Below are 24,941 nucleotides of genomic sequence, written 5' to 3'. Positions count from 1 at the left end.
AAAAAATGAAGAAAAAAAAAAAAAAAAAAAAAAAAAACTACAATGAGGTATCACCTCACACCGGCCAGAATAGGCATCATCAAAAAATCTAGAAACAATAAGTGCTGGAGAGGGTGTGGAGAAAAGGGAACCCTCCTGCACTGTTGGTTGGAATGTAAATTGATACAGCCACTATGGAGAACAGTATGGAGATTCCTTAAAAAACTAAAAATAGAACTACCATATGACCCAGCAATCCCACTACTGGGAATATACCCTGAGAAAACCATAATTCAAAAAGATACATGTACCACAATGTTCACTGCAGCACTATTTACAATAGCCAGGACATGGAAACAACCAAAATGTCCATCGACAGATGAATGGATAAAGAAGATGTGGCACATATATACAGTGGAATACTTCTCAGTCATAAAAAGGAAAGAAATTGAGTTACGTGTAGTGAGGTAGATGGAGTTAGAGTCTGTCACAGAGTGAAGTAAGTCAGAAAGAGAAAATAAATACTGTATGCTAACTCATATATATGGAATCTAGAAAAATGGTACTGATGAACCTGGGCAGGAATAAAGATGCAGATGTTGAGAACAGACTTGAGGACACAGCGGGGGAAGAGGAGGCTGGGATGTAGTGAGGGAGTAGCACTGACATATATACACTACCAAGTGTAAAATAGATAGCTAGTGGGAAGCTGGTGCATAGCACAGGGAGATCAGCTCGATGCTTTGCGAAGACCTAGAGGGGTGGGATAGGGAGGGTGAAAGGGAGGCTCAAGAGGGAGGGGATATGGGGATATATGTATGGATATAGCTGATTCACTTTGTTGTACAGCAGAAACTAACACAACACTGTAAAGCAATTATACTCCAATAAAGATTAAAAAAAAAAAAAGACACATGCACCCCTATGTTCATAGCAGCACTACTCACAATAGTCAAAACATGGAAACAACCTAAATGTCCATCAACAGATGAATGGATAAAGAAGATGTGGTGTATATATACAATGGAATACTACCCAGCCATAAAAAAGAACAAAATAATGCCATTTGCAGCAACATGGATGCAACCAGAGATTATCATACTAAGTGAAGTAAGTCAGAAAGAGAAAGACAGATACCATATGATATCACTTATATGTGGAATCTAAAATACGGCACAAATGAACTTATCTACAAAACAGAAACAGACTCACAGACATAGAGAACAAACTTGTGGTTGCCAAGGGGGAGCAGGGGAGGTAGCGGGATGGACTGGGAGTTTGGGGTTAGTAGATGCAAACTATTACATTTTGAATGGATAAACAACAAGGTCCTACTGTATAGCACAGGGATCTATATCCAATCTCCTTAGATAAACCATATTGGGAAAGAATGTAAAAAAAAGAATGCGTATATGTGTGTATAACTGAGTCACTGTGCTGTACAGCAGAAATTAGCACAACACTGGAAATCAACTGTACTTCAGTAAAAAAAATAGAGAATAAAAATAAGGAAGTATACTTTTCCACATTTGCCCAATTTTTGCAATGATATCCATATTATTAGAATATATTCAAGGCTTTCATCATATTTGTCTTACTAAAGATATGATAAGAAAAAGAACTTAGATCAGAGAGGAAGTTTAGGAATTTTTCATACACAATTTTCAAAAGCTGTATTATCAAAAAAGTAATGGCTAAGTTTGTTTTTTTTTTGTTTGTTTGTTTGTTTTTTTGTTTTTTTTTAAGTTTGTTTTTCATGTGACCGACTAGATTACCCAGAGAGGAATAATTAAAATACTGTGTTTTCTATGAACCATGGCAGGTAATTTTCAAAAGTCCTTATCACATGGAGGAAGCCAGACTCTTCTTAGGAAGTGGTAGCAGACGCGGGGGTCTAGGTGGACATATCTAGGATGTATTCATAAAAGGGAACCACTTCAGTAACTGCCCTCTCTTCCCAGGCCCCAGAGCTCTTTCAGATGCCATGACTGCTACAGTCAAGTTCTGTTACAGAAAATTCACAATGACTGTATTTCCCCCTGAAAAGCTATTCATTTCCCTTGTGGATAACAGAAACGTGACTTATATCATACAATGTGAAACAGTATTTCAAAAAACAATTTCAAGGAACATTTTTACCAAAAATATCTATCAACAGCAAAGTGTTGTATTTGTTTTCCTTTGAAATGTCTCACTATCCTGGAGAATTCAAGACTGCCACTTCCCTCCCATTCTCCTCCTTTCATATGACAAATGAGAAAGCTTTTCTGTTTGAGGTGAGAGCCAGATAGAAATGTCAGCTCTTCACTTGACAGAGACAAAAGTGAAGGAAATTCAAGCTCTGAGAAAACACAGACTGATTTCAAGCCAGTTAGCTATTTCAGAGGCCAAAAAAAAAAAAAAAGCTGATTCTTTTTCATTCTTACAGAAACAGCCATCATGACATCCACAGTTGGCATCCTATTAATGATTAAAATTATGTAATCTGTTCTTAGTCAAAATTCTGCTATACAGAGAAATCCCAGCACCTCTACTTCATGATACCAAACATTATCCTAAAAGTTTACTCCATTAATAAAAAGATTTGGGGTGTTGACAAATGTGGTGGGTTTTTGGCAAAAACAACAAAAGTTTTGCTCTGCGGATTCAGTGAGACTCACTAGATTCAAATCACTTCCAACTTCTGATGGGTCACATCCGGACCAAGCTTGGCTTGTCACATAGAGAACAAAGCAGCCAATACAGACAAGCACTGGAGAGTAAACATCAGTGCAGTGCTGTGGTCCTTCCTGTGTTTACACAGCCCAGTGATGGAAGAATCACTGAAGCTCAGGGGACTGGTCCTAATCTGGCTTTGCCATTTCCCCAACTCCTAGAGTCTCTGCCCCCTTTCTGCCATCTTCCTTCCTCTCCATCACGGAGGAGTTCTTGGTGACGCACATTTAGATTGTTCTCCCACTCAAGGGCTTTAAGATCCTTTTCCAGGTGCTTCATTCCAGGGCCCTTAGACCCAACCTCTTCTATGGTGATATCCACCCCCCTGTTCCAGTCACCCCCACCTCTTCTACAATAGCCCTTTCTGGTATCTCCCTAATTCCCTTTCCTATCAGAATCCATCCTTCATGCGGCTGCAGAATTCCTCCATAATTGACATTCCCAGGGTTCTCCCTAATTAAGAATTTAATGTAGCTTCCTTCTGCTTGCCAGATGAAAGCCTCACTGGTCTATTTGGACCCCTCAGCCCTTCAGAAATTTAAGCCCTTCCGATCTCACCGTTCCAATAAGCAGATGTGTGTGCCCGAGATCATAATGCCTGACATTATGACCATTAGACTGTAAGTTCCTTAAGTGAAGGGACTTTTTTTTCTGGCTCATTCATTGCTATATCCCTAGTTGAATGAATAAATGAATTTTGGATTCTGACATTTGTCAACATGAGATTTCCTTCAGTTGGAATTCTATTCCCCTCTTTCTCCACCAAATCTTTTTCCTTGTCACCTTCAAAATCAAGCTCCCCTCCGTATGCTTCAAAGCTCAATTGTTCCAGTAGTCCTCTCTTCATGTGCTACCTCTAGATATTTAATGGATTGGCCTATTTCGGTTTGGGAGTTCTATAGTCGTTGTTTCATTCATTGTTCAATTAGTCAACAATTATTTATTGAATGCATTATACTATTCACTAGACCTGCCCTGGGCTCTGAGCTACAGCAGTTAACAAATCAAATAAACATCCCCATCCTCATGGTGCTTAGATGTTAGTCTGAAAGAAAAGATAATAAGCAAGATAAGTAAAATTTATAGTATGTTACATAATTATAAGTGCTAAGGAGAGAGAAAAAGCAGGTGAAGAGGCAGGATAGGGTAATTAGGAAAGACCTGAGATGGTGATATTAAAAGTGATAGGAATAAAGAGAAAGCAAGCATACCACTTGGGCAACAGAATTTAAGGTAACTGGAACTGCATGTGCAAAGGACCTGGGGTGGAACAGTGCCTGGCCATAAGGCCATTGTGGCTGGATGAGTGATGAAGGGGAAAATAGTAAGAGATGGTCAGGGGTGGGGTCACTGGGTGCCTTGCTTGTGGGGCCTTGCAGGTTCTGGTGAGGGCTTTGTCTTACTCTAAGTGATCCGACTTACTTCTAATCATTTGTATAATTTACACTCAGCACCATAGGGGTAAACAAGGAACCACCAGGAACCTTTGAAGTACCTGGACAGGAAGGGTGTGGTCTTTTAGGCGGCACACCCCTGTCTCTTGTGATGAGGTGCTGAGGCACCCCCATGAAGTCAGGTCATAGGACAACCACACAGTCAAGTGCGGACAGAGCGTAGCTCTGCTTGTGCCAAGACCAGAGCTGAGAAGACGCATCCAGGAGGAGCAAGCACCATATCATGATAGGTCTTCTCTATAACTTCTGGGCTTCTTGGTGACCCAGGACTGGTGAATCTTTGCTGAGAGAGCACCATTTTGAGGGGTCGCCAAGCCAACAGTCACCAGGATCCATCAGTAGAAAGCCAAACCCCACAGACTTCTGAAGGGTGGCTCAAGCTACAGCAGAGTCCAAACAACCTCGCCTTTGCTCAGTCTCTCTAAGCCTCCAATTCCTTGCATGCAAAATGGGAGTCACAATAGTACGGAATTCATAGGGTTGCTAGGTAAGAGTCAGTGAGCAAACAATTTACATAACAACCTACAAAAGAGCCCTCGATGCATTCCAGATTCTGCTCTCAGCACTTTAAACACAGCAACTAATTTAACCTTCACAACACTCCTTTGAGGTAGTACTATTATCATCATCTGTATCAGTCTCCTAGGGCTGCCACAACAAATTACCACAAACATGGTGACTTAAAACAATAGAATTTTACTCTCTCACAATTCCGGAGGCCAGAAGTCCAGAATCAAGGTGTTAACAGGGCCAAAGACTCTGGAGAGATTCCTTTCTTGCCTTGTCCAGCTTCTGGTAGCTTCCGGCATTCCTTGGTTTATGGCTGCATCACTCCAATATCTGCCTCTGTCTGCACATGGCCTTTTTCCCTGTCTCTGCGTGTATCAAATTTCCCTCTCCTTTCTCTTAGGAGGACACCAGTCATTAGATTTAGGGTCCATCCTAAAGCCAGAATGATCTCAAGATCCTTAATTACATCTGCAAAGACTTTACTTCCAAATAAGGTCACAAATTACAGGTACTATTATTATCCTCATTATTGTCACTTTACAGGTGAGGAAACTGAGTCAGAGAGAGGTTAAGAAGATTGCCCAAACTTACACTGATGTAAATGTTGGGACCAGGCATTAAAGTCAGGCATTCTGGATCCAGAGGCCAGGCTGTTAGCCACCACCCTACCCTACACCACATGACTGAGGCTTAGTACTGTGCCTGCTGTGTGGTGCTAGCGCTGTACGTAGAAGCCAACCTCATTATCCAGGAGTGAAAAGTGACTGACTTTGAGGATTTGGCTGAAGGGGTTGTCTGGACTGTTGTCTCTGATGACACCAGACAATGTTATATTTTTAAAATATGAAGTCTTAGAGAACGGACTGGAGGGCACAGTGGGGGAAGGGGAAGCTGGGACGAAGTGAGAGAGTAGCACTGACATATACACACTACCAAATGTAAAATAGCTAGCTAGTAGGAACCTGCTGCATAGCACAGGGAGATCAGCTGGATGCTTTGTGACCACCAGGGTGGGATAGAGAGGATGGAAGGGAGGCTCAAGAGGGAGAGGATATGGGGACATATGTATACATATAACTGATTCACTTTGTTGTACGGCAGAAACTAACACAATATTGTAAAGCATTTATACTCTAATAAAGATGTGAAAAAATAAAATAAAATATGAAGTCTCTCAGTCCCTGATGGTCAGAAGCTAGCAGCTAAGAGGCAGAGGCTGGGATTACAGTTCCTAGGGAGGTTAAGGGACTTGCTCAAAGTCACACAGCTTGCAATTGGCAGAGCAGTGACTGGATCCAAGTCTCTCAACTCCACTCCACTGCCTCAAGCACTGCCCTGCATTAGAGATGCATAGAAATTACTCAGCTTCATTCCTTCTCAGGTGACACAATGCAAAAGAACTCACCCAAAGTTCTGTTCAAATAGAAAGATCTTACATTTCACACAGCCCCCATATTCTCCCAATTAATAAATCCAGAGTCAAGTTTGAGGATAAAGCAGTTTAATTTGGTGGGGTTTTTTTCCCGCCTGCTTTTAAGTCGAGGAAGTCAGTACAATGTCAATAAATAGACAAATGCTAAAAATGTACTTCAAGGCCTCAATGATGACCAGTTAGTTAAAGGGTGAAAGGTAAAGGAGAGGGAGGGAAAACAAGATAGACACAGGCTTGGGAGAAGGAGCCAGAGAATAAGAGGGGAAGGGATAGGCGGGGGTGGGAATAGAAAGAGAGGTAGAGAGTCAGGTTATTGAGTAAATACCTGTTCCACTGATCTCCTGAACCCAAGACTTCAGAGAAAGTTACTTGCTTTTACTTAATGATCTTTTGTTTCTGCTCTTTGAGATGTTAATTAGCTGGTTAGTCTCTGTTCACAGCTCTTTAGTTAGAAGAGGAGTGCATTTATCCTAACAAAGTAGACTGGCTGATCCTGAGTGGGCGCCTCAGAGGTTCAGCTTTGGGTGGGAAGAGCCCATTTAGTGACCCGGGTCAGTGGAACCGGGGTGGGAGTGCACAAGCTCTTCCTGCAAATCAGACTCTGCCAACTCCACACTCTCCATCCCACCATTCCTTTTGCTGTGGGCCGTGCTCTTCTCAGATTAGCAGCAAGTAACTAACTGACTTGGCACTGATGTGCCTGACTCTAAAAACGTTAATGACTGCAAAAATCAAATGCCAACAGAGGATCTGGGTGTGGGAAATAAGGAAGCAAAGGAATCCCCTTCCCTCCCTCTCCTTCTCCTTACTTCCTCCCACCATTCCGTCTACCTCCTCATCCACAGCCCTTCTGGCCTTTCCTGAATTCTTTTACCCACAGACTGCGTGGAACACAATAGGTCTTTGCGGACATCGTCGAATCCCATACTCAAGTATAGGGTTGGCAAGGAGGAGGGTTGTTTCCGGCAGAGCGATATCATTGAGACTGCAGACAGGAATTCCGTGTCTCAGCCAACAAGTGTTAACAATCTCCTGTATTGACGGTCTCTGCAATAAACACATTGCTTCCGCTAAACAAATCATCTTCCACATCTGAAATTGAAGAATTGTGCCCTGGGGATTCTACCTTTTCGCAAAGGAGCTGCGTTTGTCAACAAGCCTTGGGTATGTGTTGCTGGTGAGAAAGACGGAGACAATCTGTGCTGGCCAAATATCACTAGTGTGGGGGTCAGAGTGGGGATGGGGTGAACTGATTCACCCACGTTTCCCAGCCTTACAGCCCCCTGTCTTCTACATCTCACATTTGTAAGTTACCTTATTTCTACCTCCTCATTTTTGTACCTATGAGGTACAAAAGTCAGAAGCAACATAAAAATATTTCTGCAGCACAATATGCCATAAGCAAAGTAAAAAATAACAAACCGAGGAAAATGTTTGCAACGACTATGAAATAGTTGGTTTCCTTAATATACAGTCATTAAAAATCATTAAGAAAATGATCAACCCGTCTAGTAGAAAAATGGGCAAAGAACATAAATAGGCAATTTAAAGAAAAAGAAATATTTTCAACATATTAGAAGTATTCTAATTACCCTAACTTAAAGAAATGTAGTCAATGAAAATTGAGATACCTTTTATTACTTAGAATAGCAAAGTTTTTTTAAAGTTTGATAATATATAATATTATTACATACTCATTAGAATGGCAAAAAAACCTGACAATACCAAATGTTGGCAAGGATGCAGAGCTACTGGAACTCTCATACACTGCTGCTGGGGATGCAAAATGGCTCAGCCACTTTGGAAAGAGTTTGGTAGTTTCTTATGAAGTTAAATATATACTTACCATATGACCAGGCAATCCTACTCTTAGGTATTTACCCAAAAAGAGTGAAGACATGTCTACACAAAAGCCTGTACCTAAATATTTCTAACAGCTTTATTCATCACCAAAAACTCAAAACAACCCAAGTGCGCGTCAACTAGTGAAATGTACTCAAATTGTGATACAATGGAATTCTATTCAGCAACAAAAAGGGCATAAACTACTCATCAATGCAACAACATGGATGAATCTCAAAAGCATTACGCTAAGCGAAAGAAGCCAGACTCTAAAGACTATGTGTGATTTCATTTATATGATATTCTGAAAAAGGCAAAACTAAGGACAGGAATCAGATCAATACGCAGTTTCAGGAACTGAGGATTGACTACAAAGGTCCACAAGGGAACTTTCTGAGATGATGGAAACATTCTATATCTTGATTGTGGTGGTAGTTACAAGACTACATACATCTGTTAAAATTCACAGAACTGTACACCTAAAAAGGGTGAATTTTATTGAAAATTTGATAAAGAAATATATATCAACAAAAATATGGGGAAACAGGTACTTCTTGCATGTTGATGGGAGTAAAAATCCACACAGCCTCTTTGGTGGGGGGCAATTTTGCAATATCTATCAAAGAGCAAAGCATATATATCCTTTGACCCAAGAATTCTACTTCTAGGAATTTAACCTGCTGGTAATACTTATCAATGTATGAAAAGATGCATGTATAGGAATGTTCAATGCAGCATTATTTGTAATTGCAATAATAAAAGTTACTAAAGGTCCATTAATTGAGATCTGAATATATAAATTCTAGTACAGCTATGCATAATACTATTCAGGCATGGAAAAGATTGAGATCTATGAATGTCGATGCAAATAGTCTTCAAAACATTTTATATTGTGAAAAGCAAGATGTGGAACAATGTGAACAGTATGTTCCCACTGGGTAAAGGCATAGACATCTCTGAAAATTTATAGATTCACTAGGAGGACTCACAGGACTCAGCGATAGTCATAACTCATGACTAAGATTTATTACAGCCAAAGAATATGAAGAAAAATCAACAAAGAGAAAAGAAGTATCAGACAAAGTCTAGGGGAAACCAGGTGCAAGCTTCCAAGGGTCTTCTCCCAGTGGAGACCACAGGACACATTTAATTCCCCAGCAATGAGTTGTGATAACACATGTGAAATGTTGTCTATCAGAGAAGCTCACCAGAGCACAGGGCCTTCACTGGGGGCCAGTCACACAGGTACCTACCATTCAGCATACATCAAGATTCCAGACTCCAGATGGAAAGAAGATGCCCAACACAAACCTCACTACCTGCACAAACAGTCCAGGCACAGCAAGCCATTTCCTTAATTCTCAGAATGGTGAGAACCCTCCCCAAATCCAAGCTCCCAGACACCAGCCAAAGGCCAACCCTGTAGGCAGGTCCCCCCAAGGATAGAGTCCCAGGCCTGCATAAACTATTTTACTATGTGACCTTCCTTACTCCTTCCCTTCTTCTTTCCCCTCCCTTCTCTCTCCTCCTTCTTCCCCCCCTTCCCTCTCTTCCTTCCTTCCTTAATTCTCTGAGCAATTAAAAATTCTTAATAAAAATTCCTGAAAACCCAAAGGCTCTGAGTTGAAGAGAAAGAATCTACAGAGCGTTTCCATTTTGGATTTAAGTGACAAAGATGCTAGGAACCTGGAAGGTGGGCATAGGGTAAATGGGAAGTTGGTGGTTTGATGTCAACTTTGCTGATCCTCTGCCCACTCTACCACTGTGCCAGTCACTCACCAACTTAATTAGTCCAAGCATCCGTCTCTGGGTCCCCACTCACTCAGTCTTCCCAGATCAATGTCATCTCTTTTGTATTCTTTAGAGCAAAATCGTCAGGTCTCATTTGGCCAGGCTTTGGGTGGATTAAAAGCTTTATTCTAAGGGAAATTTGGCACCTCTGCTGTCATGTATCAATACAAGAGGGAACAGCTCTCTGAATAAGATATGATCAAGTTTCTAAATGTCCACGGTAACTGTCACAGATCACCTGGTATCTAAGCAGCTCTCTTCAACAATCAACACAGAGTATCTGCACTTTAGATGCTTATGTGAGAATGCAATCTTAAATTGATTAGTATCTAGTTCCTGTCAAGGATGTGACAGATACAACTGATATTTGGGAGGGGCAATCTGAGAGTACCCTAGATTTTTTAAAGCCTATTTTCTGTACTCATTTAGTGAGGTGGAAAGCAGGAGGGGTTAAAGAAAGGTTCCTGGACCTTGGAGAAAGTGTCTTCCTTAAAGAAAAACTAATAAGATCAACCCATAACAGATGGGGGCAGCTCCTACCAAAATCGCCCACACTTTAAAAAAAAAAGTATTTTCAATCTTGTCACTTGAGTATTTCCTCGAATCCAGAACGCAACTAAGAAAGTGATGTCCTACTCAATTCTGTATACTGAATGAAGAAAGATGTGTGAATATGGAGAGGCAAGGTCATCTGCATGGAGTGAAAAGGCAACTAAAAGAACTGGTCAATGCAGTGCGCCTCTAGCACAGCCTTGGGGGAGAAGGTGCCTTGGCTCATGGTCACTTCCCAGAAAGTTCTTTCTCCATAGTGATGTAGGATGACTCCGCAAAGTTAATCAAACTAACCCCCTACTATGATTTCATGTTCAAGTTATCTTGCCATGATTTTTCTACAAGGTGAAAAGTGAGCTAATCATTGTTAAACAATAGGGGGTATTATGCCACATATAGATACCTCATATGCATGTTTGGTTTCATGGGATTCTCATTTTCTTTATTCCACAAAGTGAAATAGATTGTCTCTCCCTGTGAGACGCAGGCTGCCTGTAGAATACTGATGCGATGCGGAGACCACAGGAGCCACATGTACAGCAGTTTATGCACTTCTTGCTAACACCCAGGCGGGCTGCTTTCTTATTTGCTCAGACTCACAGAGGTAGGAGGGGTTCAGCCAGACAAGGAAGCACACTTTAGGGGGTCAAAGCAGACAAGAGGGATCCCATATACTTTCCCTTCTTTGGAATTATAATAATGTTCTCAGTGGAGGGGAAAGTGTCTCCACCTCAGCAAAAGCTCAGGATGCCACACAAGGATACCGTACAAGGAACCGTACCTTATGGTCCTTGGAAATGGTGGCTAAAATAGTTGAAATTCTTTATAAAAATTCGTACACATCCAACGACTCTGGGGAATGCAAGAGTAGAAGAGGAAAATTTTACTCCACCTTCCAGGAAAGTCTTTGTTGCCTAGAACTGACCTCTGAGAATACTGCATTGGTAGACCGTCTTCAGGGATGGGATAGCTAAATCAGATAACAAAGACGCTCCTGGGCCCACCACCACCAAGGCTCTTAGGACAGGGTGGAGAAAGGCCACTCCCCCTTTTCTCAGAGCTTTATACAGCGCAGGGACGTTCATTCCATTTCTCTTGCCTTCGGCTCTCTGCCTCCAGCCTCCCAGTGAGCTGATACAGGCCGCACCAGTTCTTAAGATTTGACTTCCTCTGACTTGTTCTGTTTTCCTCCTTGCACTCTGTGCATTCCTAAATTCCACCTTCCCACAACCCACTCACTCCTTGACCCACCACACCTGGCTTCTGTCCCACCATTCTACTAATACCACTCACACAAATATCCGATGGATGCTTTTCCATTTCCTATAGAATGTGACACTGTTTACTATATAAACTCTCTTTTCTTGGCTCCCATGACACCAGACTCTTCTAATAGTCCTCTTACTTCTCTGACCCTTACTTTGCTGGCATGTTTTTCTCACCATACCCTTTAAATAGGGATGTTCCACAGTGTTCCATCTTGGAAACTTGGCTCATGTCGCTTCATACACATACGACCAACTGTGCGGCGAGCCGCTTCTGACCAGCAGAAAGACGAGTCACCACACGCTAGATTCTTCTCGTATCACACTTTATTGGAGTACAGCTTGGTTTCAGACAGATGGAAGGAAGACCCCGAGCTTTGTTCACACTGGCTTTTTATAATGCACTATAACCTGTGGCAACCTGTGGTTGGCTGGTTAATTCAACCTGTGGTTGGCTGGTTAACTCAACCTGTGGTTGGCTGGTTAACTCAACAAGATATGTGCTGTTCACAATTTATTGGTTGCAATTCTGATCCTTTATTAGCATATTGGCTAGTCATGGCGCATGTGTGGCACATAGCCTTTGGGCTACTCCCTGATAAGCGTTATCTGCGAATGGCAGAACAACAGCTTCCCACGTTATCTGCGGCATGGCAGAACAACGGCTTCCCACACAACTGAATGGTGATGGCTCCCTAAACTTTATTGGGATGACCCCCTGATCTGTATCTCCAGTACAGGACTTTATCTGGAGCTCCAAATCTATAATTCTAGTCACCTACTGAACATACCTGCTTTGATGTTCTACAGCCAAAATCACCATGTCTAAAACTAAACTTTCTTTCCCACTCCAATTGTTCTGTATAATCTGCTCAGTGAAGGTTAGCACCATGCCCCCAGTCTCCCCAGACTCTCCCTTCTCCCTCCAAGCAAACGCCCTCCGAGGTTTTACTCATTCTACCCACTAAATATCTCCCAAATCTTTTCATTTATCTATTTCTTGCCTGGACTTCTACAGTAGCTTCTGTAGAGGCCTCCCCACATCTAGGCTCTTCCCCTTCTAATCTGTCCTCTACTTTGAAGCTACCATGATCATCCTAAAAATGCAAACCTGATTATATGACTCCACCAGTGTGAACTTCTTCAATGATTCCCATGTGTCTCAAAATAAAAGTTAAACTCTTTAACCACAATTTTAAGGCCAAGTCCCCACACAATTCAGGTGTAGTTCAAGGTGTTAGTCTCTAAATTGGCCCTTCTTTTTCATATCTTCATGTCTTGTACAATGTTCCTGCTTTTTTCTTCTGCCTGAAGCTCTCTTCTTTATCTTTTTGTACCTTATGAAGAAATTGAAGCTGAGGATAATCAGTTTATGTGTCACCACTTCCAGAAAGTCTTCCTGAAAGCCTCTTGCCCCTCCTCTAATGATGGATTTAATACCCTCCTTTGCATCTGTCTCATAGCTTCCCTCCCACAATGCTATAATGGCCTTTAACCTGTGTCAGTCTCCTCTATGAGACTGAGCACCTTGAGAACACAGTATACCTTTTTAGATCTCCAGAAACCAGCAAAGGGTCTGGTCTGTGTCAGTATTCCATATGTCAGTTGAATAAATGAATGGATAAGATTGATTTGAATTTTTAGTACACAATGTTTTCCCTCAAGAAAAGGGGAGATTTATTTGATTATTCCAAACGTGTTTTAACTTCTCAACTCTATGGTTCTGACTATTTTTAGTGAGCTGCCAGGCAACTCGACTTCAGTTTGCACGTATCGTAGGAAGCAAGAGGACAGATGTTTAGGCAGTAAATCCCAAATCTGGATCCCAGAGCTTAGTCATAAACTCCATGGAATACTTTCTCGCTGAATTACCAAGAATAATAGACTCAGAGGATAAGTGTGTAATAGAAGGAACAACACATTTAGCTGGTCCTTTCTAAGCAAGCATGGTTAACTACATTGTCTCTGACAGTGAGTCATTCTAAGAGAAGCAGTATGATTAGGTAATAATGCATCTAGTTCCTTGTTTTTGATTATTATAACTATCCCGTAGGATGGACACTCACCCCTGCCTCTTAACTAGCTGTGTGACCTGAGAAAGTTACTTAGCCTTTCTAAATTTCATTTTCTAGACTGAAATTTTAAAAACATCCATCACTTAATTTGGGAAGCTGATGTGAAGATGCAGTGAGCTCTGTACGAAAAGAATGATTAGAGTGATCCCAACCAGCCCCATGGCCTCCGTTAGTACTGTCCATATGTGGGAAATACACTAACTTATATTTAGCCCAGACATATGTAGTCCTGACCTTTCAGCTGCCTCCTTGACCTTTCACCTTGGATAACTCACAGGCACCTCAAACCTTTTCTGCCCAAACGGAATTCATGCTTTCCCAAACCTGTTCCTCCCCCAGCTCTCCATAGTTCAATGCCCATAGCTCAGTGAGCATCTCTACTACTCATCCAGTCGTGACCCAAGAACAATGGCATCGTCCTCCATTCCTTCCTCACCCTTGTCCTTCACATCCAAGGAGCCCGCTCATTCAGCAAATGTTACTGAGAGCTTGTGTCAAGTCCTGGGATTCTACCTCCCAAAGATTCTGATGCCCACGCCCCGCCCCCTCCATCACCCTGCCACCTTCTTAGTCCAGCCAACACCACCTCCCACAGCAGGCTCCTAACTGGTCTCCCTGCATCCACTCTTGCCTCTCGACAATTTGTTTGCCACACTGCAGCCACAGTGGCCTTTTCAAAGTCTCCATATGATCACATCACCCACTAGTTACTTAAAACCCTTCATAGCTTCCCATTACTTTAGAATAAAGACCACAATCCTTCATGTAACCCATAGGTCCTACTTGTCCTGCCCCTTCTTGGGTTTCCAGCCTCCCTTATCACCACCCTTCCCTCACTCTTTGCCTCCTTTCAGCCCTCACTTCACCTTTCTTCCCCTGCCACCGGGCCCCCGCACAATTTTTTAACTCTGCCTAGAACATTCTCCTCCCACTCTCTTTGCTTAGCTATATTCTGCTCGGCCTTCAGATTCCAGGTGCAAGTTCTTCCTCAGGGATGCCTCAGAGACCCCTTCTATGAGCCCCACACTAGCTGGCACTCCTCACAGCACTCTAAATTTTTCCTCATATCACTTAAGGCTACTGTAATTAATTAACTACATGCTTAAGTCTTTCACCTCGTCAGTCATTCTCAATTCTAGCTGCACTTTAGAGTCACTGGAGAACTTTGTGAAAATACCAACCCGCGAGTCCCATCCCAGACTAATTAAATCAGAATCACTGAGGTGAAGCCTGGGCATTGTTATTTTTTAATGGCTTCCTGGTGCAACTAATATGTAGCCAAGGTTGAGAACCGCTGCTTTGGAGGGCAAGGACCAGGTCTGCTTATCCACAACTTTATCCCTAGTGCTAAGCACACAGCAGTGTCTGCACACAGTAGGCATTCAATAAATGGTAACTGTAGTTATGATGATTATTGCTGTTGTTGTTATGGTCAATATGGTTATGATTAAGATCATAACTTTTTCACACTTCTGGCATCTGTGATTCTTTACCACAAAACTCCAATTATGTAGCAGCCAAGTCATGTTTTTAAAATTCAGCAAGTTTCTATTTTCCTGTCAACATAGAGCTTCAGTTAAGGACTGACCAGACCTACTAGACAAAATATTTTCACAAGCTACGTCTCCAAGGTGAAACAAAATACAGCATATTAAAAGAAAACCTCAATTCATATCTTATTCCTTTCTATGTAGGTATGTATTAGTAACTATAGTCATTTGAATAGGAACTTTCTAGTTTTGTAACGATGAGTGTATTGGCCACTACCTTGTCATTCTGATTCCACTTGGTTTTGCTCTTCTCTATTAGTAGTTTTTCTCTCCTGCCACATGACCTATTTTACTAAGCAAATGTCAACTGCACTCCCCACCCTGGCTCAGTGGTTACAGGAGAAGTTTCTTCAGCTTGCAGTTTTCCTGTTCAGGCCTGTGTCAAAGGGCAGGCTCTGTACAACTTTTAGAGAACCTTCTAAAGACATAGTTTCTATAGTCCTATAGTCCAGTTCTCAACCATAAACCTGCTCAGAATCACCAGGAAAGTTTATTAAAACAAAAACTGCTGGACCCCATCCTCAGAGTTTCTGATTCAGTATGTCTGGGGTGAGGCCAGAGAATGTGCACTTCTAACAAGTTTCTAGGTAATGCTGCGGATGCTGGTCCAGGGACCACACTTTGAAAATCACTGCTACCTCCCACTTAATGGCTGATATTTTAAAAAATAGAGAAGTTGTGAGAGCTTTTAGGGGTACAGTGGGTGAAGACTGTATCTAATTTATTCTTTATATTTAAGGCACAACCATGGAACTTTTTCCCATGATTTCAGAGGGGTTTTCTCTGTGCTATTTTTGTAAACAACTCAACACATCCCACCCATACGTCTCTTTTTATAAGAGACTGTGAAGGTATGGGGGCAGCACACCTCCAGTCTGTTCCCAACAGGCAATTCCCTCAGCTACTTCCAGGCTCCTTTTTTTTTTTTTGTGGTACGCGGGCCTCTCACTGTTGTGGCCTCTCCCTTTGCGGAGCACAGGCTCCGGACGCGCAGGCTCAGCGGCCATGGCTCACGGGTCCAGCCGCTCCGCGGCATGTGGGATCTTCCCAGACCGGGGCACGAACCCGTGTACCCTGCATCGGCAGGAGGACTCTCAACCACTGCGCCACCAGGGAAGCCCCAGGCTCCTTTTTAAAGGCAGCTCTGGTTCACCATCCCTGAAGCCAGCCAGCTTTCTAAAGCTGACTTCTGGATTGTTTAATACAGTGGTGGAGGGGGGGGTTGAAATAGCAGCAAGGGAATTCCTAAGCAGCTCCTCAAAGAAGCAAGCTTCAAAATCACTCTAGGAGGTTTCATCAGAGGTTGGCGGGGAGAGGTGGAGTAAGGGATTCCAAGGTATACCAAAGAAAGCTACTGAGCCCGACGCCAGCACCCTGGCAAGATGGCAGGCAAGCAAGCAAGCAAGACACTGTCACTGGATAAAACAGCTAGAGTGCACGTGAATTTTAGCCTTAGCAACTGCTAAGCATATCATGAAAGACTTTGTTATACATCTTTCTCATATTGAAGTACTTACCAGTAAAATTACATAATATGTGGGATTTGCTGTAAAAAATTCCAATACCAACAACAAAAAGGCTTGGTGGAAGGGAGAGTAACAGAGGAAACAAAAATCTCAGAACACGTATTGATAAATATTGAAGATGGGTAATGGGTATGTAGAGGTGTATTATACTATATACTACTCTCTTTATTTTTTTTTTCTGGGTACAGTGTACTTTATTGATGGTACATGCTCTCTTTGTTTTTGTCTGAAATTTTCTATAACCAAAAAATTTTGTAAACCTCTTGCTGAAATAAAGTACACTATTTCTATATATTTGAGAGACCACCTAAATTTATTAACTCTAACAACTTCCTGCACGTCTTCCCCATAATTACCCCATATCAAATTGGGGTAATTTGATATAACTTGACTTAGTAAAACTATGTCAGTTTCAAGTGATTGGGGACTTTTTTTGTCCTAGGTGTTAATAAATCTTTCATGTTTATTTTAAGGATTTGCCAAGAATCAACCTCATGTGGAGTTTCCAGAATCCATCCTCTCCCATATTTTATGATTTAGATTACTAACTCTGAGAATTTAAAGAACATCATCTCTGTAATGTTCTTTAAACTTATTTAGAGAAGTCAGGGGCTCTCTTAATAACTTCCCATCTGTTTCAATGACTTCTTAATGATTCATGTTTTAGTTTGCATTGATTGAACTGAATTTTTCTAGATTGAAGCAAAATGGAAGTTCAGAGGTTCCAATTCCTTTGTAAAATCCATTATCATTGTGCATCTCCCTTCCTGTTCATGTTCTTGCACTGAACCATAACCATCTCATCTCCAAGTGATACTTAGCCCAAGTGACACTGCTTTTAAAAGAATTCTCCTAGCTTCTAAACATTTTCTCAATTACTTACCTTTTTTTCTCTATTGTACAAATACCTGGGGAAATTTTTTTTATTTTATAAAAGTTATGGTCATCATAGAAATTTTTAGAAAATAGAGAAATATATAATATAAAAGAAAAAACTCCCCCATAATTTCTGAGCTCCTTATCAAACTCCCTCTGGTCAAATGACTGTTTTAAATGCCTTTCACTTTTCTTATTCATTAAGATTACTTGTGATTACAGGAGCATATTTCTCATTTAGTTGGTTATTTCATTTTTAGACTCTTAACCTTTTTGAGCCATATTCTTTAGCAAATCTGGCCATGATATCTCACCTATCATCTTTCTGATTTTTTTTTAAAAACCTGCCTTCTTAAAAATTGAAGCCATGTGCCTGATTGCCTTCTGTTTCTCTTCTTCAGGATTATCAATGCCTAAATGAACTAGTCACTTCTCCTACATTCCTAACCATATCTTTCTTTTGTATCAGAATTAAATCAAGGAAGAAGGGCACTAATATCTTCCTCTAACTTGCAAGGAAAATCAAGAATTTTTCACTCTTTGTATTTTTTGGAAAATTATATTTCCAATAAATGTCTACATAAAGTTATAGTGCTTCAGAATTTCATACAGGGTTGTGGTGGGGGATAGTGGAGGACAGGGTTGCCAACATCTATTGTGACCTTCTTCAGGCCAGGCACTATAGTAGGCACTTCACAGAACTTTTTTTCACTTAATAATCTTAAAGGTCCTGAATGTTAAGTACTGTTTTAGCCCCTGTTTTACAGATAAGAAAAATGCAAATGAGATAGGTTAAGCAACTTCTCCAAGACAATGTGGTAGAATATCTTTGAAATACTGTACTAATAATTTGCATATCCAGTGTACCAAGTCCTCCCTTAGTTGAAATATTCCACTGATGGTCTATTTTGCTCCTGTCCTTGCTATGTAATTTGTAAGAAAAACACTTCATCCAAAGCCTCCACTTGACTGGGGTGGCTTATCTTATTCTCATACAACAATGTCCTTTTCACTCTCCTTTGTATTCTCACCCAAAGCCCTTCATGGAGCTACCAATCTCATGCTTCTCTGTATTTTGATATAGACAAACATTATCTTTAACATTCGCTCCCCATCCTAAAACATCTGTGTCTTTAAATAAGAAATAGACTTCGTGGCCCTTAATTAATTAGGAGGTCCATCCTTCTAAGCTCTTTGTAACATATAGAGCTTCATGTTTATGTAGAGTAGAAGCAGCATGTCTATTTCAATAGGTTACACTTTGATTCGAAAAAGAAAAAGAAGATGGTCAACATAAAACTTGGAATACTAGACTGATCAAATTTCCCTAAAAGTTGTATCATGAATCATAGATTTAGTCTCCTTTTTTCTCTCTCAGCTCTTTTCCTGGAAATTAATATAGCTTATTACGCTTGACACTGGAAGATGCAAAGTCCATAGCCCAGCACATTTCTACAGTTCATTCTAACGTTGGTCACTCACCTAAATCAAGAAACAAAAGCAAAACAAAAGCTAGAGGTTACCGGATCTGGGATCTTGAGTAAACTCACATTCTCACCCTTTGTTTTCTCAGCTGTAAAATGAGGATTAATGGTAATACCTACTTGACAAGGTTGTTAAGATGATTAAATTTAATCGAATAATGTGTAAGAAACTGCCAAATGAACTGTAAATTAAACGACGGGGATGACATAACTGCATCTGTAATCTACATATAAAATCAAATATGCAACACCCGAGTAACCAGAGGCTTTTTACATCTGTAAATGGGGTTGAAATTTTTAATTTCCCAAAATTCCAAGGTTCCTCTTTTTCTTATGATAGAAAAGCCTAGGGTGGATGAAAAGATTCCTGTCACTTTAGCATTTGCTGATACTTTTCCTCCCAGGATTTGGTGCTTTTAGGAGCCAGTTTTGCTGCTGACAATGGGTATGGGGAGCCAGAATCTAGGACTGACCCTGGCTTGGTGGGTGTCAGTCCTGAGTTGCCCTCTCCCTTGGGTAGCAACATTAGCCTCATGTTCTAGAATCAGGATTCACTTTCTCAGGCAAAGAAGCGGGATGCAGTAGGGAGGTTAGGGAACCCACACATTCTTCCTCTCCTGCTGATCCTGCCCCTTTCCCCAGGTTTGGCTTTCAGGTTCTTTTCAGGGCAATATGGAGGGCCTTGTACCCTAAGTACCCTCTACCTCCCACTGCTTCTCACTCAACTAATTTACAATTTGGAGGAGTTAAAGAAGAAATAGTCTGGTGACCTTAAAAGTAGAAGGGAGTTGTGTGGTCCTTCACACCTTAGAGTGAATTGTTGAGATGGACTGTGTTCCCCAAACCTGGCTGTGGCATAGCTGAACAGAAAGAATAGGAGTTTGGAAGTAGTATAGACAGGAGAGGGGCAAACCACCCCTTGGGATGGTTTAGGAGCAAAGGGCTTTAGGCAGCTCCCAGGCACTGGGCAGCAGGGTGGCAGGACATAAGGGAACAGGAGTAGAAGAGTGGCTCAGAAATAAAGCCCTCAGTTAACACATCTCTTACTTCACCAGCACCCAGTTTTGCCCAGTACCTACCTTGTCTCCTTCCCACCTCCTCAGGTGGAAGGAGCAGGACTCTAGACCAGGAAAGCTCCTGTCATCCTCACAGTCATGTTCATCATCACTTGTTATGTGCTTGCTGGGTACCGGGCACTGTGCTAAGCACTTTACATGCATTATTCACGAAATCCTCCAACACTGTAGATATCATTAGCCCACTTTGCGCTTGAGGAAACTGGGGGGCAGAGAGTCTAGTAGTGTGCTCACGGTCACACAGACACTGAGTGCAGAGCTGGAATTTGAACACAAGCCTGTCTGACTCTGGGAAGTCTATGCTCTTAATCACCAGGAGGAACTGATAATCATTTAACTCTTTTCTCTTCTATCCCTGCCACTCCCACCTACCACCTACTCACTTCCTTCAGCCAAGTGGAGCCAGTTTACATAGCCATCCTCTGAGAAAAGTTGCAACAGATGGTTTCTGTCTCATAAGTTGCTAGGTTGGGTTTTGTGACTAACCTTCCAGTCCTGTGACCTTATGATCTTGGCCACAAAAGATTGTTCCAGCAACTGCTGCTTGAGCCAAACTGTGGGCTGGGCTTGCATGATCTCATTTAATATTTATGACAAAGCTATGAACTAAGTACTAATATTAATCCCATTGTACCGGTGGAAAACTGATACTCAGAGAAGTTAATTTACCAACCTGAGGTCATATAGCTAGTAAGAGGCAGAACTAGGATTGGAAGTCAGTTCATCTGAATGTTTGAATACCCTACCCTACCTTCTTTTGGGGGAAAGATCAATGGAGTTGGCCTGGAACAAGAGACCCTCCTGAAATCAATTAGTGACAACAAAGGAGAGATGTCCAGCTACTGCAGCAGATGCTGCAGAACAGAGAACAGAATCAGAGAAGAGTGGAGTTTTTGCCATGCAAGAATGATCAGAGGGGGAGACTTCCACAGTAGCTGTCCATTCACATGAGCTGGCACTACAACCGCAACAAAGGGGCCCCCATTCCAGCTGATATGCAGCAATAGAGCCTGTTACTTGTGTTTCCTGACTTCTCCGTATGGGCCTGTCAACTGCTATAACCTCAGGTAAAAGAACCCAGTTCGGGGCTTCTCTGGTGGCGCAGTGGTTAAGAATCTGCCTGCCAGTGCAGGAGACACGGGTTCAAGCCCTGGTCCAGGAAGATCCCACATGCCGCGGAGCAACTAAGCCCATGCGCCACAACTACTGAGCCTGCGCTCTAGAGCCCGTGAGCCACAACTACTGAAGCCCGCGCACCCTAGAGCCCGTGCTCCGCAACAAGAGAAGTCACCACAATGAGAAGCCTGCAACCCGCAACGAAGAGTAGCCCCCACTCGCCGCAACTAGAGAAAGAGCCTGCACAGCAATGAAGACCCAACGCAGCCATAAATAAATAAATCTATTAAAAAATGGTAAACTAATTAAAAAAAAAAAAGAACCCAGTCCGTGTCATCTGTGCCTGACACATACACACTCCCTTAGGCTTAAACCCCCTGCAACACACCCCATCCTAATCTGGCCTGATGGAATGGAGTGGGGAGAGCCTTGGAGCCTTGCAGATCCTGATGCTTGAATTCTAACCACACCCCAGCCTCCAGCTTTACTTCCTCTCCCAACAAGTAACACTCTCCCCTCTCTCCTCATTGTCTGCCAGCTCCAGGAGAAGAACATTGAGGCCTAGGGCTGCTTTCCAACAGGCCCTCAGTATTCTGGGTGTATATCAACTGTTTCCCGGGGGAACAGCAAGTCAGATGCAGTGTGCAACTCAGAAGGCCATACAAGTATTGGTCTCCAGAATTTCCACTTCCTGGGTCTACCAGGGTCTTGGGGTGGCTGGGGAGTAAAGCCAGAATCTTTTTCCAGGCCTTCACACCTGCAGTTAGCCCATGAGACTCTCTACATGAGACATCAGAGCGCACAGCAGTCCCCATGTCTCTGAGGTTGGCCAGAGTGAAGAGTTGCTGGTGAGAGTCAGTGCGGGAAATGCTGGCAACAAACCACGTAATATATTTTTAGTGCTCCCATGAAGTCTGGGTACTCTAAGGAACTTGTATTCATGAGCAGCTGGTGCTGTATCTTCAGATGTCACGCATGATGGGCTGTTCCAAGAAAGATCCAGGAATACAAAAAGCAGGATTTCTTGGCTTCAGTGTCTCTTTCCTTTGATACTCTGTCTTATGGACAATTTGGCAAATAGTCAAATTGCTATCCTGATCTTTCCTACAAAAAACAAAAAAACAAAACTGAAGAAGAAAATTACCTGGTTATTAAAGCATCCCCACCATATTCTGCCCTCAGGAAGGCAGTATACAGTAATCAGAAACAGACAAAAAGAAAAAAAATTTGACTAGGAACCTGTATTTTTTACATAGATCTTCTACTTCCTTCCACCCTCTTCCAGGGCCTCCTGCTGTTCTATTTCTTGATCCCCAAATTGTCCCATCTCCAAATCTGTTCCTCCTTTCCATAATCAGTAATATCTAGAAACTGAGTTCCCAAGGCAACCACAAATATTTGCTATCCTTTCTGTTATGTGACTTGCCCTAAAAATAAACTCAGATATTTTTCCTACCATCAAAATGCTAGGAAGAATGTAAATGGATATTGGGTTTTTTATGCAGACCTATGAAATAGAGAAGGCACAGTGCTACTTAAGCAAAATTTCTAGGAATACTGTGAAAGTCCTAAAATAGAAGATATTTATAAAAATTGGGCATGTTAGAAGATTATACCATGTATAAAATGGAACAAGCAAAGGAAGGCTTGGGGAAAAAGGATCAGAATAAGCAGATACACATAAGTTACACACACCCAAGTAAGTAGAATTTGTTTTCCTTTTTAGAAAGGGAGTAGCAAAGAGAAGAGTGCACATGTGCTCTGAGGTCTAGTCAAGGTTTAGCCTCTTTTCTTTGAAATGCCCCCTTGATGTGCCAGCCAAGGACCCCCCAAGACCTCCATTTGAAACTGACAGTACTTGAAGCCAATTCACAAACAAGATTTGCTTTCTGTTCTCATGTGACTCCAGGGTGGCTGACCTTTCAGGAATCGTGGATAAAGTCTCCATTTAAGACTCCAACGTGGTAATGACCCCACTACACAAATCACTGTGAATTAGGGAGCTTCCAAATTAAACGAGGTTCAGCAAATGGCAGTGTCACAATAGCAATAGTGACAGTCATAAAACCTTACATTTTGATGGTCTCAACAACAGTTTGCAAACACATTTACGTCCACTCTCTTTTCTGATCCTCAGAAAAACTCTCTAGGACACAGAGGATACATATACACACATACATAAATCCCGTTTTCAGGTATGTAAAAGCTGAGGCTAAATAGCAAGGGAAATTGTCCAATCTGTATGTGGCTGGGAGTACAAGGCTTCCACATCCAGCCCCGTGTCCTTTTATCTTAGATGTTCTCTATGTCTCCACCTCGCCATTCCCACTATCATCCAAGAATCCTAAAACCAATAGGATTTGTGATACAGAGGACCAGAATTTTAAAAAGCATCCTTAGAGCTATTGTAAATAGAGCTGCAATGAAAAATGTCATGAAGAACCTAGGAGTAAGACAGGAATAAAGACACAGACCTACTAGAGAATGGACTTGAGGATATGGGGAGGGGGAAGGGTAAGCTGTGACAAAGTGAGAGAGAGGCATGGACATATATACACTACCAAACGTAAGGTAGATAGCTAGTGGGAAGCAGCCGCATAGCAAAGGGAGATCAGCTCGGTGCTTTGTGACCGCCTGGAGGGGTGGGATAGGGAGGGTGGGAGGGAGGGAGATGCAAGAGGGAAGAGATATGAGAACATATGTATAACTGATTCACTTTGTTATAGCGCAGAAACTAACATACCATTGTAAAGCAATTATACTCCAATAAAGATATAAAAAAAATAAAAAAATTTTAAAAAGCATCCTTAGAGCTTTCAGGGAATCAATTCAGAAATAGATAAAACAATAGAAAGACTGTGGAGAAACAAACAAACAGGAAGTGTTTAGATGAACTAATGCAGGATGAAGTCAGTAAGGCAACAGGGAAATTCTCTCTCTCTTCCTCCCTGCTCATGACTGTCTGTTCTAAGACCCAGGACTTCCCCAAATGGCCCTATAATTACCCTTTCCTCCAATATTGGATAGTCTCTTAAAGTCCTCTGGCTAAACTTCCTGATCGACCAGGAGCAAGTTTCCAATTTTTTCTTGGAACTACCATATTAGTACCAGTCACATTCATGTCCCTACCCGCTTCAGCACATGTTCTTTATATAACGTGGCCTCTGGATCCTTCCCCTTTCTGGACACATCCACCCACCCAGTTTATCAACATCTCACTTTCAATGTGATGCACAAAGGAAATGTACCACCCACAAAGTGATTTTCAGTTCTTCACTCAATAAATCAACCATAAAGTTGGGGACAAAAAGGGCTGTTGTAGGAGTAGATGAGGTAGTGAAAGTCAAGCACTTAATAGGGGCTGGCACAACCTAAGTCCTTTATAGGTCGCTGCAGATCAGTGCCTTCATGGCACTATCTCTGCAGTATTAGCTACACACGTCAGAGCAGTGTGTTTTGAGAAAGACATTAAGAAGCCAGAGGGAAGAAGGTCCAAAGAAGAGAAAGAAGCTCCTACTCACTGAACTTCCAGCAGCAATTTGTCCCTCTCTGTTTGCCCCTGCCCAGCTTTGCCCTCCTCTGGTAAAGATATGATTGGTTTTCATCCTGAGGAGCAACCCCACCTAAGTCCTGGAACATATTAGGAACTTTTTCACCTTAGCGGGAGAGCGTCTGAAAAACCATGATTGCTCCCATGC

At 42.0% G+C, this 24,941-nt stretch overlaps 1 protein-coding gene across 9 annotated transcripts in view; it reads right to left on the bottom strand.

Annotated features, from left to right (window-relative positions):
• Positions 1 to 24,941, bottom strand: part of ENTPD1 (ectonucleoside triphosphate diphosphohydrolase 1) — a 106,452-nt gene that overhangs the window by 33,596 nt on the left and 47,915 nt on the right. For 2 of the 9 annotated variants that reach the window (XM_024750669.1, XM_024750670.1), the window contains exon 2: positions 22,001 to 22,347. The exons of 6 other annotated variants lie outside the window; for them this stretch is intronic. In XM_024750669.1, coding sequence (XP_024606437.1) covers positions 22,001 to 22,058 — 58 coding nt within the window. In that variant the 5' untranslated portion in view covers positions 22,059 to 22,347. Of the gene's footprint in view, positions 1 to 20,130; positions 21,321 to 22,000; positions 22,348 to 24,941 lie in introns of those variants that run through there. One more of the 9 variants, XM_024750675.1, reaches the window with a different exon arrangement.

This window comes from Neophocaena asiaeorientalis, unplaced genomic scaffold (assembly GCF_003031525.2).
Source record: "Neophocaena asiaeorientalis asiaeorientalis breed wild unplaced genomic scaffold, Neophocaena_asiaeorientalis_V1.1 scaffold807, whole genome shotgun sequence".
Classification (NCBI taxonomy): Eukaryota; Metazoa; Chordata; class Mammalia; order Artiodactyla; family Phocoenidae; genus Neophocaena; species Neophocaena asiaeorientalis.
Note: the sequence above shows the minus strand (reverse complement) of the source record. Positions and strands in the feature narration are given on the sequence as shown.